Below are 23478 nucleotides of genomic sequence, written 5' to 3' on the forward strand. Positions count from 1 at the left end.
CCATAATACTTTCTAAATAAGGACAATAAAACACAATTGCTACTAGGTTTCCAAAAACAATAAAAAACAATAGACATGAAAATTTTTAAACTGTAATGTGAAGCGGTGTTAAAGTGTAGCATTTACAGCAAATATTATATCAAACTTATACAACTGTGCAACAATGCTTGATGCAAGAACCTAGGTAACTCTGCAAAAAGTCTCAAGGCTGGATTCAATTAGCCACAGTAATTAATTAACCACGAACTAATTGATTGACCGGGGCTATTCAATTAACGCGGACTTCTGTTCGAGCCTGAGGGAATCTGGAACAGAAATCTGCGGTAAATTCCCTTATCACGGGTGGCGTGAACTTGTTATTGCGCGAGGAAAAAGAGTTGAAATTGAATAGGCTTGGGCATAAAAGCTTGAGGCTACCACCCTTCTTCTAATGTGGTAAATTACCGCGGCTAACTGAATCCGGCCCATAGTGGCTGATGCACAGTTTGTTGCAAAATGCTCATAAACTACTTAAAAAAAAAAGAAGAAGAGGGGTGTATTCTCACATCTCATGATGGCTCTCTATTCTCAGAACACTTTCCTGGTTTAGGCCAATTCTTCGTCATCATCATCAGTTTGTACTTACACATAGGAGACGTATTGTTTGCGCCTGCTCACAGCTGTATATATGTGTTTCTACAGGTATGCAAGAACCACATTTGCGTGAACATACCCTTACTTGTTGGAATGAGGAGGGAGATGAATTACTAGGGCACATAACGTATCACTATCGCTGCTCCTGCTTCACCTCTTATCATCAAGGCAAAGCAGGAAGCAATGACGCCAAATGTATTAACATATCAGCCTCCAGAATGAGGGGAGAGAAAACTCTCCCTCCGGTGATCTCAGCAAATAAAAGAGCACATCAGCCTAGTGCTTATGCTTAAAGCCAGGGATGGGGAACCTCAGGCCCAGCGGCCATATAAGGCCCCCGGAGTCATTTGGTCTGGCCCTCCGGGGATTTTTTCTGCTAGCCTCATCTGGATAGCAGGGTGCCTATAATGGCACCCTGCGGCCAGAATCTATGCAGTGTTGCCGCCTGGAGTGTCCTTAGGACCCTTCAGACGATCACACATCTGCCCTTACAGGCTCCTGCAGCATCCTCAGGATGTTCCAGGCATTGCTGTAAACACTGGCGATTGTGGCCCCGACCCTGTGTGACATCACACGGAGGGGGCTTGGCCTGCAGCGGGCCCGCAAATAATGTTATATGTATCAAAATGGCCACCCTTGCTCTAAGCTATGACTAATGTACAGCCCCAATGTGCATGCGAGAGATCTCACAAAAACCCTGAGGTCTTACGCGCAGATGGACGCCACAACTGGACTCAGTACACATAACGGTAGGTAATCCTGTTGCTATGTGAAAAAATGATAAGCCGAATAAGTGAGCTTATTGGTTATTAAATAAGTGCTGTCGTAATATCATCGCCATACGACTGCATGGCTATGGTAAAATCAGTACATGTAGTGATTTGCTCTATGGTACCTGCTTTAATACATCATGTTGAAGGATATTAGTATCAAATAGCACTGGATTTAGCATGTTCGGCACATATCAGCTGATAATATATCTCCCCCAATATTTTAGTAGGAAAAAAATGGGACTCTTTGTTTTTATTTGCTGGTTCCTTCTAAATGTGTCATATTTAACACCCTGGCTCAAATCCAAACTATGTAATGAAGTTAAACAGGTCTTGAAAAGTAGCTGGTATTTACAGAAATGTATGCTTTGTAAGTAGCTTTAGACAGATCCTTTCACACGTTCAGTGCGTGAAACACAAAGTAAATAATACACAGTACTGAGATATGCACAGATTAAACAAAGGGAGCCTGTGTCGGACAGTACATTTAACTTATTACTACTATTATACAAACAGCTGCATTCAATTAGCTCCACTCTGTCCTGACAGCTGGTAAACATGAATGACACGCCACTGTCAGGATTGTACCCCGACTAATCACACACTGTGAATCTGGGCCGGATTGATGGCCACATGAGCCTGGAGCTGAAAATGACCAAGGGCCTTTTATGAGAAGCAGAGGAGGTGACCAGTGCTGTGTGGGTGTGGCCAGTGCCATGTGGACGTGTACACCCCTATACTCTCAGCCCAAATGTCTACCTAATATGTAAAAGAAAAAAAATACTTAATTTTGTGAGATAAATAGAAATACAATTTTACTACTTATGATTTATGGCTGACCGTGTGGAGAGCTGATGGCCAGTCAACATCATGTTGTCATGACAATGGGACTATTTTTATGTGGAGGCCTGGAGCTGTAGCTCCATCCGCCCCATTGTTAATCTGGCCCTGCTGTGAATACACAGGACTTGATACAGAAAGAGCCACTCATAATGCCATAAGATACATATATGTTGAACACGTGTGGAACAGGGTAAAAACCAGAATAATAGAATTTGCCTGTGATGAATTGACAGAGTTTGAGGCTAAAAATCAATGCCGATCTTTGGCATACAAACAAATGTAAATGATTAAAGGATTCACATCTGATGAGACACCCATCAAGAGAAAGTGTTAGAAACAGAAACAGTTAAAACTTCGCACACACACATATATCCTGCATAAATCACACAAGGAAATGAAAAGCAGACGTTGGTATTTCATTAGTGGTGTCTTGAAAATGAAATCCTAATTTGCTACTCATGGATTCCTTGAGTGCCAAATAACTCTAGATAAACTGAACACTCTTGAAATCCTATTGAACCTAAATGTATTATAGTGGCTTCTAGACAATCAAATATGCCCCTCAGTATAGAATAGTAATTATCAGAAAGCCAGGGGTTTAACCAGATATAGTGCTCATTCTTACCCACTATATGAAGAGTATTAACGCCAAGGATAGCATAGTTATCAGTGTCTATAATCCTGGCAGCAGTAAGAATCACTAGCCTAGTGACGTGGTATGCTAACTCTCACTGCTCCAGGCCAAGTATCGCTTGGCAACATATTTTTGTTCAATTGCTTCTATAACCGATATGTTGTTCGATGGGGCACTAAAGGATTAACGGGCCCCCGAGTTTTGTAACACAGATCATAGTACAACCTGCTTATACTATATAAACTATTTACCCACATTTACAATTGGTGATATTGTTAGTGGTGCTCATCCCTAAAATCATATTCTGGGATAGCACTTGCATGCAGAGGCGTAGAGTGGAGCCGCAGTACCTGGAACAAGCACATGTAAACAAAACCGGGGCACTCCAGACAGCGCCCACATCATTGGTGTGTCAGGAAATGATTCTGGCTGTCTATTTAAAACATGTTAGGAACCGCGGTTGGCACACCCACTGGAGCCGGCACCTGAAGCACAAGTTCCCCATGCTCCACCCCTACTTGCATGTCTTACACACAGATCACTTCAAGTATCTGTTCAGTTACCTGAGAAAGGTCCAATATTTGGTTTTTCAGTTTAGTACTTTCTTCTCTGGACTCTTGGGCCTTGCGCTCATCTTGGTGCTTCGGGAGAAATAAAACACAGAGGCAGGTATTTAAGAGGATACAAAATACAAAGTGTAAACAATTATGTTTAATATGCTGAGCAAAACATATTTTTTCAAATCAATTTATTTCAAAATCAATAGAATATAAATATAACAGCCTGCGACCTGCAGGTATCGGTGAGTTCCCGGCGAGTCTATCTGATGCTTTAGGACAGCAATCATTTAAAAGTCAAAACTAACCTTTTTTTGCCATTTAATTGAAAGCCAGTTTAAATCATGGGGCAGATTCGCTGGGAGCTCGCCGATGCCTGCAAGTTGCAGGCTATCACATTTTCCCCATAGTCCCAATTGTAATAGGATCCAATTTGCTGGTTCCAGTGAGATTCCAGCAATACAGCTGCTAAATGTAAAGCAGCAGTTCATTTAAGGGCAAATCCAAATTGTTATTGCCTTCAAACAAATTGCTGCTTTAGATCTAGCAGCTACATCACAGGAATCATGCCGGGACCATGATAGCATTTCAGAAAATGTGGGTAAATAAAGTACAGTCGGAGGGTTTTTATCGGACAAATATAAAATGTACTGATTGCAGTCTGACAAAAGGTTTTCGGGGGTGTAAATAAGTATTTCATATACCAGTGGTTTCCAACCTGTAGCTCGCCAGCTACTGGTAGCTCGCAGTCTTAATTCTGGTAGCTCGCCTAGCGGCAGTACTGCAGAGTCAGCTAGGAGCCAACTAGGTGGAAGTGACCTCTGATGCACAGTCCCCTGTGGCATCGATGTCGTGGGTGGAGCCACAAAAGAGTCAAGTGACTATCATAGCTGCTACGATCACCTGATATACTTCCCTGCGGTTCCACCCACGGCATCTACACTACAGCGGACCAAGTGACTCCTGCCCAGCCCTGCCTGAAAATCACACAGCAGCCCTGCCTATATCTTTTGCTCCTCTACTGCACTTAGCCGGTAATTAAAAGTGAAATGTGCCTGTTCTTAAACTTTGTTTACAAATTGCAACAATATCACTGTGATAATTAAATGCATTGTTGTTTTCTACTAAACATTTTTTTTCCTTTTCATTAAATTACCTTCAGTTGTTCGGTTTATTAGCCAGATTTTTTTTGTCTACAATTTTAGTAGCTCTTCAGGAGGTTTAATTTGTCTCGAGTAGCTCACACCCAAATTAAGGTTGGCGACCACTGTCATATACCTAAATTAAATTTTTTCCAAAGACCACTGTATTAATATGTATATAGAATCAGCAGTTTATTGTCAAATCCAGGCCCGTTGGTCCTAGACCTGAGTTTTATAGCAGACTCTAATCAAACCTTTCCCAACAATATATTATTACTAATAGGAAAGTGATAAACATTCCTCACCAAGGCACCAAGATTAAAGGGAAAAAAATATTTCTATAGAAATAAGATCAAAGTGCTTTACCAAAGCAGATTTATGTATTTCATAAATAACTTTTAGCACAATATTTAAACATACTGTAAGCATTACAAAAGAGCTGAAGGATGATCACCGTTAAGTGTTATGACAGTTATGACAGCATGTATATTAAGGGAAGGTGAAAATGTCATGTAGCTGCACCAATAATGCATTGTGTGATCACATGGCAAATTGTATCTGGCTACTCATAATATTTCTGCAATAACATTAACATGGACTTTAAAGCAGCTTAAGAGTCTTCAAATCCAGGGTAAGGTTTGTAGAGATGAACACATCGACAAGAATTTTTATTCACTCAGACAAGTGAAAAAACAGGTCCAGCCACATAATTATACAATTTACAGCACGGCGAGTATTCTGGGTAATACAGCCTTGCCTTTTTCTTTCTCATTTTCCAAGTTACTTCCCTTTACCTTGCAACAAAGTCTGGTAACAATATATTTGTGTACATTACAACAGGGCTGTAGCTGGGACACCGTCAGCAATGTGTGATTGATTGTATGGTTAACACTCCACTAGGCCAAATATAAAGTTGGCTAATTAGGCATTTGGTAGACATTTCATTCTCCCAATAATGGATCAACTAAAGTTTTCACGTTTGTGGTGCACAGTTCACATCTTGAAGGACAACCTTGCTGCAGGAAAATTAAAACAGAGCAGGAATATGCACTAAGTCATCAGGGGGCAAGTCCAAAACAGAAGCACAAAATGCACTTCTGCACTGGATAACATGGAGAATGTCTCAGTCTGTATGTAGGGATGACAGCAGGCACATATCTGTTGTGATTGCTTCACTCCTGGTGCACGATCTGCGCTGATGATCATCACCATCAGCACGGACATTGCACTGACTGTTAAAAAGTAAATGAATGAAGACTTTCCCCTCACAGAGCCCCAATGTGAATGGGAAAGAAGTGGCATGGCTTTTCCCATGGAAATCCCCACTGTAATAGATTAAAGTTATACTCTGTTAGGCTAGCATTTCATACACTTTTAGTGCAATGTATGTTAAACACATATTAAATAATATGCACGTTATCAGACATCTTAGCGTACCTGCAACTTTGCATATTGTGCAAAATGCTTATTATTAATGGGTACAATTTACTTCAGTGTTTTTGGTGTAAACTGCATCCAACTGTGCGTCAGCCCCCCCGATGTGAGAATGTGTGATCACTGTCTTAAAATAGTAAGAAAGAGACAGTGTAATCTACAACCCAACTAAAAGACAATTCAAGTTATGGATAAAGGAAACTGAAAAGGCGCTAGCAAGCAAAAAGATAAAAATAAAAAAAGAATAAAAGAGTATTCCAACCTTTGCTATCCTGTCAATCCTGGCCTGCATGTCCGATATCTCAATCTCATGTTTTCTTTGCAACTCTTGAACAGCAGCTTCAAGTCTCTGCTGATCCTGTGACAAAACATTGACATTCAGAAGATAAGTTTGATACAAATGTATGTGCACATTGGTTTCAGAACTTTAAAAGGTAAAACTCCACTGCCCATTTTGCTTTAGGGATTTATTTTACCTTACTGCTGTGAGTAATCAGGATGTTACAAATGTATGAACAATTAGAATTGCAGCACCCACAGACAAATATCAGGAACTAAGCCAAACTTAAAATGCAGATCATGTACCTTGTGCTATTTAATTTCAAAGTACTTATTTTATTAACATTCCAATGGGTAGGTGCAAATTTAGCATTGTAAAGAAACAATAACAATCCCTTTAATTAATATTGTATTAGTTTATGTTTTTAATAGACAACGGAAGCAATAAATGAATGAATAAGTTAGTTGTATCCTAGTTTGTCTCTCTGTAAAGTTATTTTTTATAATGGAAGAATTATCAGATGTGCTCTATCCACTTCATCTACTAATGTAATCCATTTTGAGGGGAGAAATCCTTTTGAATATACATCCTTATATAGGGGAACATGTATCAAACTTATAAAGAGTGGAGAAGTGTAGAAATTGTCATAGCAACCAGTCAGCTTTTAGCTGACATTTTATAGAATGTTATTGATATATACTAGCTAGATGCTAGCCGGTTGCTACGGGCAACATCTCCACTCTTTAGAAGGTTTGACACTATCCTGCCTCTTAATCATTACCTCCTTCCCTTGTCAATTCCACCTACACTTTACATCCTCCAAATAGTGTATCCACTTTCCATCAGGATCTGCAGGACTGAAAGAGCTCAGAAGAATTGCAATGGTTGTAGAGGGGGGAGTGCGATTTGATGACAGCACTTGATTGATTGGGTGCTGTCATCCAAACTGGTGCCAAGTTCATTTCACAGCTATCTTTTGCAACCACTTGAATGATCCCCATCATCTCCAGTACACAGAATTTGAGTCAGGGGCCAGAAAATGTAACGGGTCTAGCAGCAATGCCAAACAAAGAGTGGGAGTCCAAGGGGCTGGTGAACAAGTCAACTAGGGGAGATAATGGAGCAGAATTTTCTTTTGCACAATTTAAACATGAATAATTAATCCTTTGTGTGGCACTGCTTGCAATGAAATAAGGATGAGGAGATACCATTCAGAAACGGTGGGAATAATGTACGTTCCTATGCCTACTTTACATAGGAGGGTATAGAAAGTGTTGTACAAAATCAAAGCAACAATAAAAAGCCACATAGACACCGGCTTGTGAACATACAGATTCTTATTTCCAAAAAATGTATTAATGATTCAAGAATAAACCAAAATTTTTATTGATAAATTAAATATAGTGATACAATTTTTTTTTTCAATGCAAGAAGCTACTAACCTGACAAAAGCATTTTCAGATTTTAACAAAACAAAAGGTATGGAACAATTAGCAAATACATTCAAAATGTTCCTAAGTCTGTTACTCGGGTACATTATTCAGGTCAGGAAGAGATAGATAGATAGATAGATAGATAGATAGATAGATAGATAGATAGATAGATAGATAATAATGGGATTACTTGCTCTCTAAACATATCATGTGACATTGTCTAACCAGTCACACGAGAACGAAAGATAAAACAAATAATACAAGCAGCCTATAGCACAATGACGTCCTGTGGGTGTTCTCTCACCTCATTACGTATTTGCCCTTCCACTTTGGTCAAATGATGCTGCAAGTCTTCTTCCAACTCTGCCATCTGCAAAGCTGTCGTCTCCTCTGTCCTGGAGGATATATGAAATAGGACTTACTAGTGCTAGAAACCATGGACAGGAAGTGATCTTAGCATCAGAGAAGCTCTTTATAGTAACAAACTATACAAGCATAATAAAGGAGGGGTGGTGAGCATTTTACAAGACAAAGATAAGCATTATTTCCAGGAGGATCTATGATCACACATGTACAAACTGGAAACATCTTCATTTTTTTTATCACTGAAATAAACCGAAGTCCAGGTAGATGCAGCCACAAAATAGGAATGGATTTCAACAGTTTGAAAGCATTAACGGTATCATAATACATCTCCTCCTGTTTCCCCCATAATTACTTCACGGATGAAAGGACGGCTAGCCACTTTGCTTTCTCTAGTTCACCTACAAAGATTTAGCACAACATGCCGGCAAATGGAGCCATCACAGAAAATGTGCTTTCCTGGTCCAAAAGAGCTCACATTTTCTATAAAGTGTTACCACTAACCCATGCACTAAAGCGAATGCAAATGTCATGTCAAAAAAGAAAATGCTAAAGCAAGGCTGAAAGTACTTACAAATTCGTGGTGGGGCTGAGCAATTGAAAGAGCGATTAATAGGATAAGTGAGAAGTCTGCCCTCATGTCCTGCTTTCATGCCGCGCTGCATAATGCCCCTAACTGCAGACACGTCACCTAACATCAGGTGCCCCCCACATGCTAACTCATTGCCATGGTTACTCAGCGGGAAGGAGAAGAGGAAAATCCTCAGCTCTTGATCTCAGCCCCAGTGTGATAACCTGATCTGTACACATTTCCCAGCACAAACCTTTTCAGGACGGATTCCAACTTTTCAATGTTAAGTCGCTGAGCACGAAAGTCATAGGACATGTTCTCAATCAGTTTCTCATATTGTTCAAGTAGCCCGGGCACAGAGACCCCCTGGATTTCCTGATATAAATTCCAAAGTTGTTCTCTGGTTTCCCTGCAATACAAAACATGTGGATTGGTAAATTTCACAGCTATATACAAATGTGCTTTTTACATCTGGAGCTATATTGCATTGTTCTGGGATATGCAAATATATCCTTATAAACCTATAAAAGAATTCAGAGCCTCTCACTTTACTGTAGTTTTTTTTATTTTTTATTTGCTGCTGGTATTTATTAACTGCTCGCTGGTGAGCGTTCATGTAAATGGTGCTAGCCGCGGTGTTTGTCAGTGCTGACGAATGAACCCAGCTAGTGTGCGGTCTTTATCTGGTGCATGTACAGAATGCCTTGTGTTCCGGCACATGCGCTGTGTATCAGAGGGGACACTGGGCCTCAGACCTGCGGCGCCATATTGATGGACGGATGGTCTAACCCCTGCGCTTTGTCTTTGGTTAGTAAGTGCATTCTGTGTAAAGATCCAGATGCTGGGTCATGCAGCTGGGACCATACCAGGATATCATCAGCTGCACCACGGAGAAAACATTTAAGCTAACAAGCTGTAAGTTCCAAATACCGCTGTTTGATAAATACAGTATGCAATACATTATTTAAGGGGGTAAGAAAATAAAATAGCGCCGCTAGAAGGCAGCAGAAAACTAGCGCTATAATGATAAATACCAGAAATAGGATAAACATATGTAAGAAGTCTAAAAACAGTTAGAACTCGTTGATAAATGGAGCCCATAGTTGATTACACTATATTTCCTTTTCCCAGATAGGACTAGAATTCTATTTAGTTACCAGGACAGTTTCCTTTATTAAAATACAAGATCTATTGCGATAAAAGGAAGCACAAAAATTACAACCCAAATAATCCATATATATTTATATAGTAGGGATATTAGACAGCACCAAATATGAAACAATAAACTTCCTCGGATTATACAGTATATATTATATATATTTGATAGAAGTTGATGCAGAATCAGCCCTTGTAGAAGGCAGACATATTGGAATATAAAACTAGCCAGTCACAAGTGGAGATGCGACTGAAATGCACACGTCTCTGCATAACCTGCGCTTGTGCAAGCTCTGTTCCAGGGCAAGGGCACGCACACAGCAAAAACATGCAAGATACACGGACATACACTCAGTGGCCATTTTATTTGGTTCACCTGCTCATTAATGCAAAGACCTAAATCAGTTACTCATGTGGCAGCAACTCCAGACATAAAATGATCAAGAGGTACAAATATTATTCGGAACGCATACCAGAATGGGGAAGGAGTGTGACCTCAGTGACTGACCGTGGAGTGATCATTGGTGCCACACGGGGTGGTTTGAGTATTTCAGAACCTGCTGATTTCCATGCACAACTGTCTCTAGAGTGTACAGAGAATTGTACACAAAATAAAAAAACAACCAGTGCATCAGTTGTGTGGATGAAACCGCATTCTGAATGTCAGAGATCAGAGGAGAATATTGTGACTGGTTCAAGCGGCTAGTATGGTGACAGTAACTCCAATAACCATGCGTTACCACAGTGGTATGCAGGAGAGCATTGCTGAACACACAGCACATCAAACCTTCAAGTGGATGGGTCAGAGCAGCAGATCATCACACATGGTGCCACGTCTGTCAGCTAAGAACAGGAAACTCAGGCTACAGAGGACCCGATTCAGACCCGGCCGCTAAGGCGCGATCACTCGCGGCCACAAGGGGCCAGTTATGCAAATTCCGCGATCGCACTGTGTGGCGTAAGGACTTCCTCTATGTCTTAGAGAGCGACAGCAGTGAGCGAATGCAGGTGTATAAAGACGCCCACTTTCCTTTCTTAACACACGTAATCTCCAGGAAGTGTATGATTAATCGGTAACATCGAGAGCCATCGGAGCTGCTCGCAGCACTTGAGGTAGCCCTTACCCCGCCGCAAGCACTGCGGTCAGTGCTGACTGAAATACAACCAGGTGACGTGTACAATGACTCCTCCATGCTAATGATGCACGCCCTTTAAACACCGTTTTGACACCCAGACATGCCTGCGTTCGCACCATCACTCCCCCGTTCACAAGCACCTTCCCTTGTAACCGCCCACAAACGGTACTGTGTGTGTCACTCAAGGTAGCGCTCAGTCTTTGTGCTACGAGCGCACGATTCCCGATTACAGTGACTGGCTCGCGCACTGCGATGCTTAAGCATGCGCACAATGCGAACCATCGGCAGCTACGAGCGAACGCATCTTAGCATCCGGGTCTGCACAGGCTCACCACAACAGGTCAGTTCCAGATTTAGTAAAAGTCATCTGGTCTAATGAATCTGGATTTCTGCTGTGACATGCAGAATGGTACAGTTTGACATAAACATCATGAATCCATGGTTCCATCATGCCTTGGTCAAAAGTTCAGGCTTATGGTGGTGGTGTAATTGTGTGGAAAATGTTTTTAGGTCACTAGGCCTCTTAATACCAACTGAGCATTCATGCCACAGCTTACCCGAGTAATGTTGTGAACAACAATCTACCTATTTTCTTCCAAAATATTTTATTGGTAAACTGTATACATTAATAAAACTTACATAATAAAGAATGTATCACAGTCAAATGTATAAACAGTTAAATTTTATATTTACCATGAAACATATATATATATATATATATATATATATACAAGTTGTCAGAAACAAACGGATTGAGAGAACCGCACGTATCCCCAATAAACATTATGGGTCAGCCAAATTACTACTTTAGAAGGGTGAGCCTCCTGTTGAAACAACTTCTAGGTTGCACCAAGTAGTTAACCTCACCGCTTGGCGTAAATTATCTTTTGTCTCAGAAGGTAACGCACAAACATATGGTAACCATGTCTCGAAAAACTTTTTGACCTTTTTTTCCTTGTTAATTGACATTTCAAGCCAGTCCATATGGAACAAATAGGAAATACGAGGCATTAACAAAGGTAATGTCAAGGTATCTGTGGATATCCACTGAGACAGGATTGTCTTCTTTCCTTCTGCTGCAATTTTAACTAACAAAATTCGTTGACCCAGTGGTGGTTTAGGTAAATTTTGATCAAGGTATATGTCCCATAGGGCCCATTCGGGAGAGATATTAATAGTTATACCTAAAACATCTCTAATATAAGTTTGAATTATAAGCCAAAATTTTTTAACTTTAGGACAATTCCACATACAGTGATAAAGATCTGCTTCTAAAGCTTGACATTTGAAACATTTAGAATCATTGGAGGCCCCCATCAAAAAACGCAACTTGGGTGTGTAGTAAGCACGATGTAGCAGTTTATAATGCATTTCTGTGTAAGAAGCGGAAATAAGTATTTTATTTAGACGAATAAAAGCTTAAAGAACATCATTAAGTGGAATGTCAGGAAAATCAATCTTCCATTTAACAATACCAGACTGTCATTTTTCCAAATCTATAGATCGTTTAATTTGAGAATACAAATATGAGGTAGAGCAACTTCTTCCTGAGCAACTACTCAACACTCTATCTAATGTATGTGTCTTGTCAGAATCTGTTAGTTTGGAGTGAATGTTAGTCACATAACTTCTAAGTTGGTAATATGTAAATAAAGGAATAGTTATCTGAGGAAATATTTCTTGTAATTTTTCATATGTAAGAATTTTAAGTGTCTGTCCATCCAAAACTTGATAAACCGTTCTCGGACCCCCTGAACCCCAAAAACGCACTAAAGTATGATGTAAAGCAGAGAATCCTTGAGACCTTGTATTATGATATATGGGTAAAAAAATAGTGTTATATGTTGATATACCCATCTTGCGTCTAGATAGACGCCAGGCTGTGCACATAGTGGTTAACAACAAATTATTAGTAACCGAGAGTGGAAAATCTGTGGGTCTCATATGTAATAGGCTAGAGAGTGTAATGTCAGGACAAAAGGCTTGTTCCAAGCCAGTATTAGCAAACTCTTCAGAATTCTGTAACCAATCAACTGCATAACGATAGTTTGCAGCTAGGTTATAGCTCTTTATACAGGGAAGGTTAATACCTCCCAATTGTGTGGATTGACTTAATTTGAATAAAGATATTCTTGGTTTCTTATCCGCCCAAATAAACTTGCTCATAGCTTTATTCAATAACTTTAGATCTGAATCTTTTAAAAGTAAGGGTAACATTTGTATTGGGTATAGCAACCTAGGAAAAGAGATAATTTTTATCAAGTGGCATCTACCTATGTAAGACAGTGGCAAATGTTTCCAGGCCTGAAAGTCAGCAATAATACAGGATATTACAGCAGGAAAATTAGCCATGTAGAGGTCAGGGATTGACAGGTATATGTAAACCTAAATAAGTCAAAGAGGTATTCGCCCATCTGAAAGGAAAAGAACCATTCCAGGCAGCCTGGGCACCATCGTGTAAGGCTAAAGCTTCTGTCTTAGACTTATTTATCACAAATCTTGACATAATTTCAAAATCATGTAGAAGTTGCATAAAACCTGGGAAAGCAAGTCATCAGCGTATGCTGACACTTTTAATATTTGACTTCCAATTCGAATCCCTTTCCATTCGGTCTGCAAATAAAAATGTCGGATAAGGGGATCCAACGCTAAATTAAAAAGTAGGGGAGATAAAGGGCACCCTTGTCTTGTACCGCGATATAATTGAAAGTTCTCCGTATTTAAACCATTAATGGTGAGAAATGCTGTGGGGGTATTATAGAGTGAATGAAAAAATCGTATAAAACTTGGACCAAAATTTTGAAAATGTAAGACGCATAACAAATGTGTCCAGGACACACGGTCAAATGCTTTATCAGCATCACAACTGACCAAAAGAGACGTATCCTCTGAGTTTTGTAGCGATTGCGTTATGGCTGCTATTACCTGACGAATGTTATGTACTGAAGATCTATTCTTTACAAAGCCAGATTGTGATGTATGGAGTAACTTGGGTAAAAGCATCTGTAATCTTTGTGCCATAATGGAGGATAATAACTTTAAACCCTGATTTAATAAAGATATGGGACGGTAAGACTGTACTAATGTTGGATCTTTGCCCAGCTTCGGTAACATTATTATACGGGCTTCATTAAAAGAAAATGGAGCCGCTGTGCCAGAGAGAATAGAATTAAACAATTTTAATAAATGAGGAGTAAGAGATGGAGATAATAATTTATAATATTCTGCACTAAGCCCATCAGGGCCCAGGGCTTTACCAATTGCTGAATGTCCAATAGCCGCCAAGATTTCTTGCTCAGAAATTAAATCAGTCAGTATCTCCTGTTCCTCCTCAGTTAATATAGGGGAACCTGCTGACTTTAAAATTCCATACCTAAAATTTGGTTATCTGGTGGTGCAGTGTATATATTTCTAAAGTATTCCAAAAAGGAATTTGTTATATCAGAAGTGGAGGTAAGAACATGAGATTCCGAGACAATTTTTGAAATGTTAACCTGAGGACGCCGATTTCTAACCACATTGGCCAACAGTTTCCCTGCCCTATTTCCCCACTTAAAATAACAATGTTTCTGGTAATCTAAAGAACATTGGGCTTTTTCTGTACATAGTGTGTCATATAAATTTTTAGTATCAATATAAATCTGATGAGTTTCTGGGGTATTAAACCTTAATAAATTTGTATAAGATGTAGAAAGAGCTGTACTAATAGCTTGAAATTTTTGGGAGAGTTTCTTACGTTTTCCGGCAACATAAGATATGATCGAGCCACGCAAAACTGGCTTGGATGCTGCCCAAAATAAATTGATATCTTCAATATGTTGATTATTATCGTTGACATAGTTCCCGTATTGTTGTTCCAAATATAGCTTGAAATCAGGACAATTATATAAATAGGAGGGAAATCTCCAATTAAAGGAGGAAGGTTTTGGTGTAGGAAGGGATAAGGAGAACCATGTTGGGGCATGGTCAGAAATAGCTATATTTTCTACTTTAGCATCATAAACTTTAGGAAGGAGATTTGTGGGAAGAAGCCAATAATCAATCCTGGAGGATGTGTGATGTGGGTGTGAGTAAAACGTATAATCACGCTCCACGGGGTGTTAATACCTCCAGGGATCAGAGAGTTGAAGAGAAGATATAAGAAAATCTAAAGCCTTAGGTATAGTGCCCCTTCCCCCATCGCCTGGTCTAATAGTGGGTTGAGAGTAGTATTGAAATCCCCCCCTAAAATAATGGTCCCTTCGGCCCAATCCTGTATTTGAACATATAAATCTGTAAAAAAAAAAAACACTGTTAGGACCAGTTGGTGCATATATGGTGACAATAGTATACAAAACCCCTTCCAATTGTATTTTAACAAATAGAAATCTACCCTCAGGGTCACACAATTTATCAAGTATAGTGTAGTTAAGGGACTTGCGTAGAAGAAGAACCACACCTCTTCGTTTGGAGGTATATGAAGCTGCTATGTATTAATTCAACCAATTGCTCCTTAACGTATTTGGATCCCCCTCCCTCCAGTGCGTTTCCTGAAGCACAGCCACATCTGGTTTGAGCCTCTGTAGGTGTTGTAATACCTTCCGCCGTTTGAGCGGTGTGTTAAGACCCTCTACATTCCAAGTGAGGAATTTTATACGATCCTTATAATTAACAGGTGTACACAAGGAATTCAAGTTATCAACCAATACCTTGTTTCTTGAAAATACTAATTTGTTGAAATTCGTTAAACATAGCATCCCATGTCCCAGCGAGTAGGGACGCCATTGTTATTATAAACACGCGGTCTCTCAATCCCATTATCACTACATTTAACCAAACATATATACACCAAAATGATACAGTTCTACCATTTTATGTTTTTCTTTGAACCCAAACATAAGGCCATTGTGGCCAATAATAACCAGTAACTATATTCCAAATATGAGAAAGTAAAAAAAAAAAAAAATTCAAAAACAAATAATAAAAAAAGAACAATTTAGAGGAAACAGTTTTCCAGAAAAATAGTAAGAAATACACATAATATGCAAAAACAGATGAGAATCAATTTCTCATTAACAAATATTAATGACATAATGAGGCATATGTGAGTAATATAATACTTGCGATTTAAGCATTAACTCAATGTTCATCGACAGATGAGAGTACGTTAGATTCCGAAAGAGAAGTAACAAATGTTTTTGCCGGGGACAGCGAATCAAAGAAATACTGTTTGCCATCATGTTGTACTCTAAGCTTAGCTGGGTAGAGGAGGGCAAATCTGATTCCAGCATCAAAAAGTGACTTGCATATCGGTGAAAATTCTCTTCGTTTCATTGCCACTTGATAAGAAAAATCTTGAAAGAGAAGCAACCTGTCCCCTTTATAGGATAAATTTTGAGATTTACGATAAGAGTCCATCAGTCTGACTTTATTCATATAATTAAGGAACCTGAAGATGACAGGTCTAGGTCTGCGGCGATCTGCTTGACGATCCGGACCAATTCTGTGTGCACGTTCGATCAGTATAGGACCTGATGTAGAGCTGCAACCCAACTCCTGAGGAAGCCAGGTGGAAACTAAGTCCATAAGTTCCCGCTGTTTGACAGATTCCGGTAAGCCAATCAGACGTAGATTATTGCGGCGGTTGCGATTCTCCAAATCTTCCAGCTTTTCCTGCATGGTGACAATGGAAGCTTCCTGCGTTTCAATTACCGATTTGGCCGTAGTAAGATCATCTTCAAGATTTGAAATGCGTTGTTCTGCTTCATCAAACCGCACACTATGCTCCCGAAGCTGCGTTACAGCCGAATCTATCGCCTCTTTCAGACCAGCCAACTTTTTATCAAGCAATGGTGAGAGAAGATCCGAGATTTCCTGTGCTTTGGCCACAGACGCAGCACTGAATTTGGAAGGATCAGACACGCCATCCATGATATCCCCAGCCGGGGAAGTAGGAGGACTAGAGGTGGTAGATGCTGTGGTTCTGGTCTCTCTGTTTCTAACACCTGGATCTCCCTTACCACCCTTCTGTATTTTGGTCACGTGTTTATCCATATAATAATCTCAGATAATGGACTTTGCTAGGAAAATTGATTAGATTTAATATGCCAAAAAACAAAACAAAAACTAAATAATCCTGACCAGCAGGGGGAGCTGATATAGATATAGTGCCTTTGGAGATTCAGAAAAACTCTCAGATATGTCTCTGTATAGAATTGTATTACAGGAACAGCAGCTACAGAGCCCTGCCAATCCCAAGATGGCGGCTGTGGGCTAATACACTGCACTGCCCACACAGCACTTATTTATCACCTGTATTACAGGGGGCCAGTGAAGCCAGAGAGGCAGGAAGGTAGGTGACCCCTCCGATATTACACTTGAGGGGGAAGAGGTGACAGGGGAGGCAGCTGCGCGATCCGGCCGGATCCAAAATGGCGGCCGCGATTAGTGGTGCTATGTACTGCACCTAAACTCCGGGGTTATTGTGATGGTGGGGAGCCGGGAATAGTCTCCGCTTACCCACCGCTATCTCCAGTGTTCGCGCCGATGTCCGCGCGTCACTGCTCCCGGCGCTGTGGGTGTTATATCCGCGCCAGTATATAAAGGGAGCGAGAGCTCTCTAAAATGCGGCCATCTGCAAGGTCCGCCCACCGGAAGTAATCTACCTATTTTCTAATGGCTACTTCCAGGAGGATAACGCACCACAAAGCACACTTCATCACAAGCTGCTTCCATGTACACGACAATGGCTTCTGTGTACATCAATGGCTGACACACTCAATAGCTCTCAGTTCAGTAGAGCACATTTAATATATGATGGACAAGAAGATTTGCAGCATGTGCAGCAACTACGTGATGCCATCATGTCAACATGGACCAGGTATTCTAAGAAATATTTCTAGCATCTAGTTGACCATGCCGTGAAGAATTCAGGCTGTTCTGGGTGCTACAGTGTACATAAATGCAGCAATAGGCATGTATATACAACTGCAAAAAAAAAAAAGATTGTGCATACATGTCTTGCCTGGAAAACAAAACCTCTACTGAAGTTACTCTATTTGCATTAAGTGTCGATTGCCAACAATAGCACGTTACGTCTTTCCCTAATGGAGAGCTAATTAACCAGGATTATGAGCTGTATCAACAGCATACAGAGAAATGACTGTCAGCAGGTTGTGACTGGGATTGTGAAGAATGTGGGCGATGGTACATTGCTTTTATCTTCTTTAAACAGGTGTAACTTCTAAGTTAAGTTTTACACAGCTCCAACAGTCAGAAATACCTCTACTGACATCTCTGAATGTTTGCAGTCTAGGTGGAGAATTACAGCAGTGACTCAGTGACCAATGACTCAGCCTTGTAAGCATTTAGCCAAACAAGCTCCATCACCTAAGGCTCAGTCATAGTAAGCGTTATCATCCGCACATAAATATCTCATGGACAACGTCAGAAATGGGGTTAATGACATTCGTTTTGCATTAGCCAGTATTGTATGAAGTCAAATATTTTATAGTTCGTAGTATTTAATTCAGCAGGACATTCTAGATTTAATGAAATTGTTATTTTAAAGCTGCCTTGTATTGTAATTTTAATATAATTAGTACTTTGTGTGTTTACGCATCATGTCTCCTATGGACATACAAGTGTGCCAAGCACCATAGATCTTTAATGTCAGTCATCAGGCCAAACATATGTATTTAATGATTCAAATTCAAACAATCATTTTGGGTGCAGTTTCTGGCCTGTTTGGTTGTGTGTGCGGCCAGCTTTACAGAATCCTGCAGTAAAACACAAGGCTTATTCACCTGCCTTTCCCAAACACACTTTCCTCTGCAGCTAACCATGGGTTAAACCACCTGCGTACCCACCTTCAGAAATGTTTATACTTGGCTGTTTTCTATTCATCTCATATTAATGTGGCACATATTTAACTTGTATTCTATTGTACTGATATCATTGATTTGTAGACTGTTAATAGAACTGCAATGAAAGTGACTCAGCCACCTGGGCAAGTTTTACAGGTAAAACATGAAACAGAAAAATATATTTGGCAACACAGCAACAGGTGAGAGCAAAACATTTGCTATCCAGTGACAACGAGACACCTCCAGAACATATCTTGTGTACTGTAGCTGGAGGGCACTGATGCACAGGTTACAGACTTGTCACTGGTAGTAATGTTAAACTTTTGTAGTAGGTAACCAAATATATTTACCAAGTTAACACTTCTTCATATAACATGGAACGTTGTAAGTATAATGGCCCTCATTCAGAGCCGGACGCTCTGAGCAGAGCGCTCGCTCTGAATGAGGGCCGTCCTCCATAAAAATGGAGCGTCCTCCTGGACGCTCGTATAGCTGTGGGTCACCACCCACAGCTCATACGAGCGTGCAGGATGATGGTCGCGATGGTCTTGACCATCGCGACCATCGCCAGTGCGACCAGAAGCCTGTGGTCGGGGTTTTCGACCACAAGCCCTGGAGTGATTTTGGCTCTATCAGAGCCAAAATCACTCCCACTGACATCACTAGTGATGATGTCAGTGGGGCCGGCTTCTGACGGTAGGCGTTCCCTTGGGAACGCCTCCGTCTGGGAGGCACGTCCCCGGCACACCCACCAAAGGGGGCGTGCTGTCAATCAACATCGACAGCACGCCCCCTTTGATCAGACACAACGAGCGAAGGAAAGTCCTTCGCTCGTCGCGTCTGGTGCATGAGTACGACGGAGCTCCCTCCGTCGTGTGCATGCGCAGTGCACACCATCGACCCACTTGCGAGCGGACAGCCGCTTGCGAGTGGGTCTGAATGAGGCCCAATGTACGGAGATTGATTTAAAGCAGTGTTTAAGCCTTAAAACAGTAAAATATAGTACGTATACTGAAAAAAGTATGTATTTATAGTTAATTGATACAAATTATAGTTGTATTTCTTGTACAATACTGGATGGGGCTAAAGTGGACACAGGTAATATTCAGTAGTATTATGCCACTTGAAAAGTAGTAAAAACTCCTTATCGTAATTATGAAGGACATGTTGTATGACCACTTGTCAACTATATTATGTACTGGTCATATAAGTCTATAATGGAATCAGTATCAATGACAGCACAGATAAGTCTACTAACCCTAGCCCTCTCCACCCAAACCCAAACCTCCCCCTAAGTGTCTAACCCTAACCACCCCCTGTTAGTGCCTAAACCTAACCCCCCCCTCCCCACACCCTAGACCTGACCCTCCCGGCGGCGGGTGCCTAACCTCCCCTCCTAGTGCCTAAACCTAACCCCCCCCTTCCCCTAGCCTAACCCTAACCTTTCCCGGGGGGGGGGTGCCTAACCCCGAGTCCCCCCGGGGGTCCCTAAACCTAACCCTCCCATCCCCGGCTAAGTGAATACTCACCCCCGGCAGAGGATGATTGGTCCGGCGTCGGGATTAACATAGGCATCGGTATTTCGACGCTTTGCCGGGATTACAGTATCGGGATTGAGACCGGCGGCCGAATCATAACTACATCCCGTCTATAATACCCTAACTGAGCTCTTAAATGTGAAAAAGTCAGGTCAGAAAAACTTGCAGGCAACTAAAAATCTCAGAAAGTTTTTACTAGAATTTCTGTGGTCCTCTCTCATTGAACACAGAACAGAAGTCATAATAAATATTAAAATAAAAATAGAAGACAATAGAAGACAAATGCTGGGCCAGATGTCATGGATTGATAGAGAAGTTTACTTTTCTCCCTGCTAACAAGTGCCACAATTCAATTCAAAGTGATGATGAATAGCCTCAGGAAGGAGCTCCCGGAGCTATTCAATTCAACGCGATGTTTGGCCCGACTAAAGGATTTCTTCTCGCACCCTCCTAGTGGTGCAAGGAGAAATCCGACAAAAGTGCCGGCTGCGTGGCTGTTTGCCAGCTTAGTGTGGCACTTACAGCCTCGCGGCCAACACTTTAGTAGTAGAATGCCCATTCTCGCAACTAAACAGGTTAAGTCATGAGCTGGCATTCTCTTAGTTTATCACACTGATACTTACAAATATGGCACAGATGTTGTCTCCCTCCCCCGCAGCATCCTCTGCCTAACGCTGCCAGCAATGGGCTTGTAACTAATGTGCTGCAAGGCCGACCTGATAAGTCTCTGAACTATGTCGTTCACAGACATATTGGGTGTACATAACCGGTGATGCACTACAGATATATCATTCGATCGAACAATATATCTACTAGTGTGTACCCAAGTAAAGTAACAGGGAATAAAAGTGGCTTTTTTAAACATTAAAGCGATCATTCATTGGTTATTTCAAGTTATGTGAGCACTGACAATTTATCATAGGTCATTTCTAATTTATCACACTTGAGTCGAATACCCCTTTTCCACCAAAAATCACGGGTCTGAGACGGGATTTGGAACATGGGGCTCGATTCAGACCCACTCGCTAGATGCATACGCTCGTTCCCAGCGTATGCAAATTTGGCTAAGTGATGGCAAGGCAGAAGCACGCCCACTTTGTCTTAGCGTGCGATCGCTTTGTGTAATGCAGACGCCCACCAGCCTGTCTTAAGACGCCCACTTGCGCACGTCATCTCCAGGAAGTGTATGCAGCCATCAGTAAATTGGGCACCATCGGATGCATTCGCAGCGCTTGAGGTTGACTATACCCTACCGCGAGCAATTCAGTGTCAAATTCAACCAGGTGACGTGCACAATGACGCTGCCTGTTAATTATGCACGTCTCTGAAACGGCGTTAAGACGCTCAGGCACGCCTGCATTCGCACCTCGACTCCCCCGTTTCTAGTGACCTGCCCCTGTTACCACCCACAAACCGCTTCTCCTATCACTCATTCAGCTGGGCTGTCTATGGTCGGCGAGCGTACACTACCCGATTGCTTGGACTAGTTCGCGCACGTGTACTGCGATACCATGCGCACATTGCGATCCATCGCCAGCTACGAGCAAATGCTTCTTAGCGACCGGGTCCTAATCAGGCCCATGGTTCCAAGCCGGGTCAAACCCGAGATTTACCCTATTCTCACTGCGGTGCTGACCTGGGAATATCTCAGGTAGACGCCATTCACACTGCACCCGGGTGCAGTGCTGGCCCTTGACGATGATGTGTCGAAGCCGGATAATTGGCTGAGACTGAATCTGTTAAAATTTAAATCTGCACAACGCCATTTTGCGAATGTACGCAAGACGCCATTTTGCGAATGGACGCCCAGGACCATATTAGCGAATCTCACACATAAGTACATACGGCGATGCTATTATTTAGTGTCGTGCGATTCCCACGCAATAGAACAATGATAAAAGTCTCCAATATATAAATGCATACATTGATATAAACATATAATATGATCAACCCTGCACAACACGTACCACGGTGTACTTCACAAACACGTAGACGCACAACACTAACTAGCGTCTTTTCTTAATACCCCAATACTTACACACTGCACACTTACATAAAAAGGTTCCCTAGCATTTAGGTTAATATTTAAGGTTTTATTCATTATCAGTAATGTTGTGAAATACATGTTATTTGATAGCTAAGGTTTAGTGCATGATAAGCTGACCGTGTTTGGTTTCATTCTAAACTACTGTGTCTTTGCAGATTTTCGGTTCCATCGGTGAAGAAATTGCAACATGTGTCTGCAAATTATGGATCATAGAGAGTTAGGCATTAAAATGTACTATGTAATGCAGCCAGTTTAGATTTGTTATGCAGCGGAAACATGGACACAAAGAGCTGTTGGAGGCTGGACTGTGACCATACGAACTGACCTATGAACTGTACTGCAACAGAAGAACCAGGAAGAAGCAGTAATCGAATCATGCCAACCTGTTCTATTGTATTGCCTATCTCTGTAAGGGTATATATGCAGGCTCTCTGAAACTAGATGCCAGTCATTCTTTCTTTGCTGTTGACGGAGGTTTCATCTTTGATGCCGGGATCTGGATCCAGAGCACGTGCGTATGTAACGACTGTACCTTGTGTCTGTATAATTTGTTTGCACTAATTGTATTTAGATTACAGCGTGTAACCATCTGCTTTTTGGTGAATGATATCTTTTTGTGCTTTGGAACCACAATCAAAGTCTGAAAGCAATTATTTCTTGTGCGACTCATAACGCTACATAGCGACATTTTTATAGTGTACAGATAGGTAGGAGTCGATAGTTGTCATCACCAAGCACCGGAAACTCCATCTCTCCCCTGAACACCAGACCGTAGCGGTCCGACGACCAGGGCAGTGGGTACTTCCCGGGGAGGGGTCATTCGGGAGGCTGTCTGTAACTGCTGTCACCGGAGAGGGAGAAATTACAGCCTCCCCGTATGAAGCGGGGATGAGGTAAAAACTGGAAGGGTCCGGGCCATACGGGGAGGCTGTAATCACTCCCTCCCTAGTGACAATGACACACATTAACAGTGCTGGAAATGGGTCCTGTGTCGGAAGACCTGGGTTACCTATTTCCACTGAGCCTGACCAGTGTTTTACCCGCGTAAAACCCTGCTCGAGACCTGGGAAGAAATACCGAGATTTTTTCCTAGGACCC

The 23478-nt window shown here is 41.4% G+C and overlaps 1 protein-coding gene across 1 annotated transcript in view; it reads right to left on the bottom strand.

Moving 5' to 3' along the window:
- Positions 1-23478, bottom strand: part of LOC148523668 (ras and EF-hand domain-containing protein-like) — a 71536-nt gene that overhangs the window by 39827 nt on the left and 8231 nt on the right. Inside the window, exons 2-5 of the mRNA XM_088472894.1 lie at positions 8914-9069; positions 8031-8121; positions 6276-6371; positions 3444-3521 (exon numbers count right to left, since the gene is read on the bottom strand). Coding sequence (XP_088329020.1) covers positions 3444-3521; positions 6276-6371; positions 8031-8121; positions 8914-9069 — 421 coding nt within the window. The remainder of the gene's footprint in view (positions 1-3443; positions 3522-6275; positions 6372-8030; positions 8122-8913; positions 9070-23478) is intronic.

This window comes from Taudactylus pleione, unplaced genomic scaffold, assembly GCF_031769625.1.
Source record: "Taudactylus pleione unplaced genomic scaffold, aTauple2 ptg000129l, whole genome shotgun sequence".
Lineage (NCBI taxonomy): Eukaryota > Metazoa > Chordata > Amphibia > Anura > Myobatrachidae > Taudactylus > Taudactylus pleione.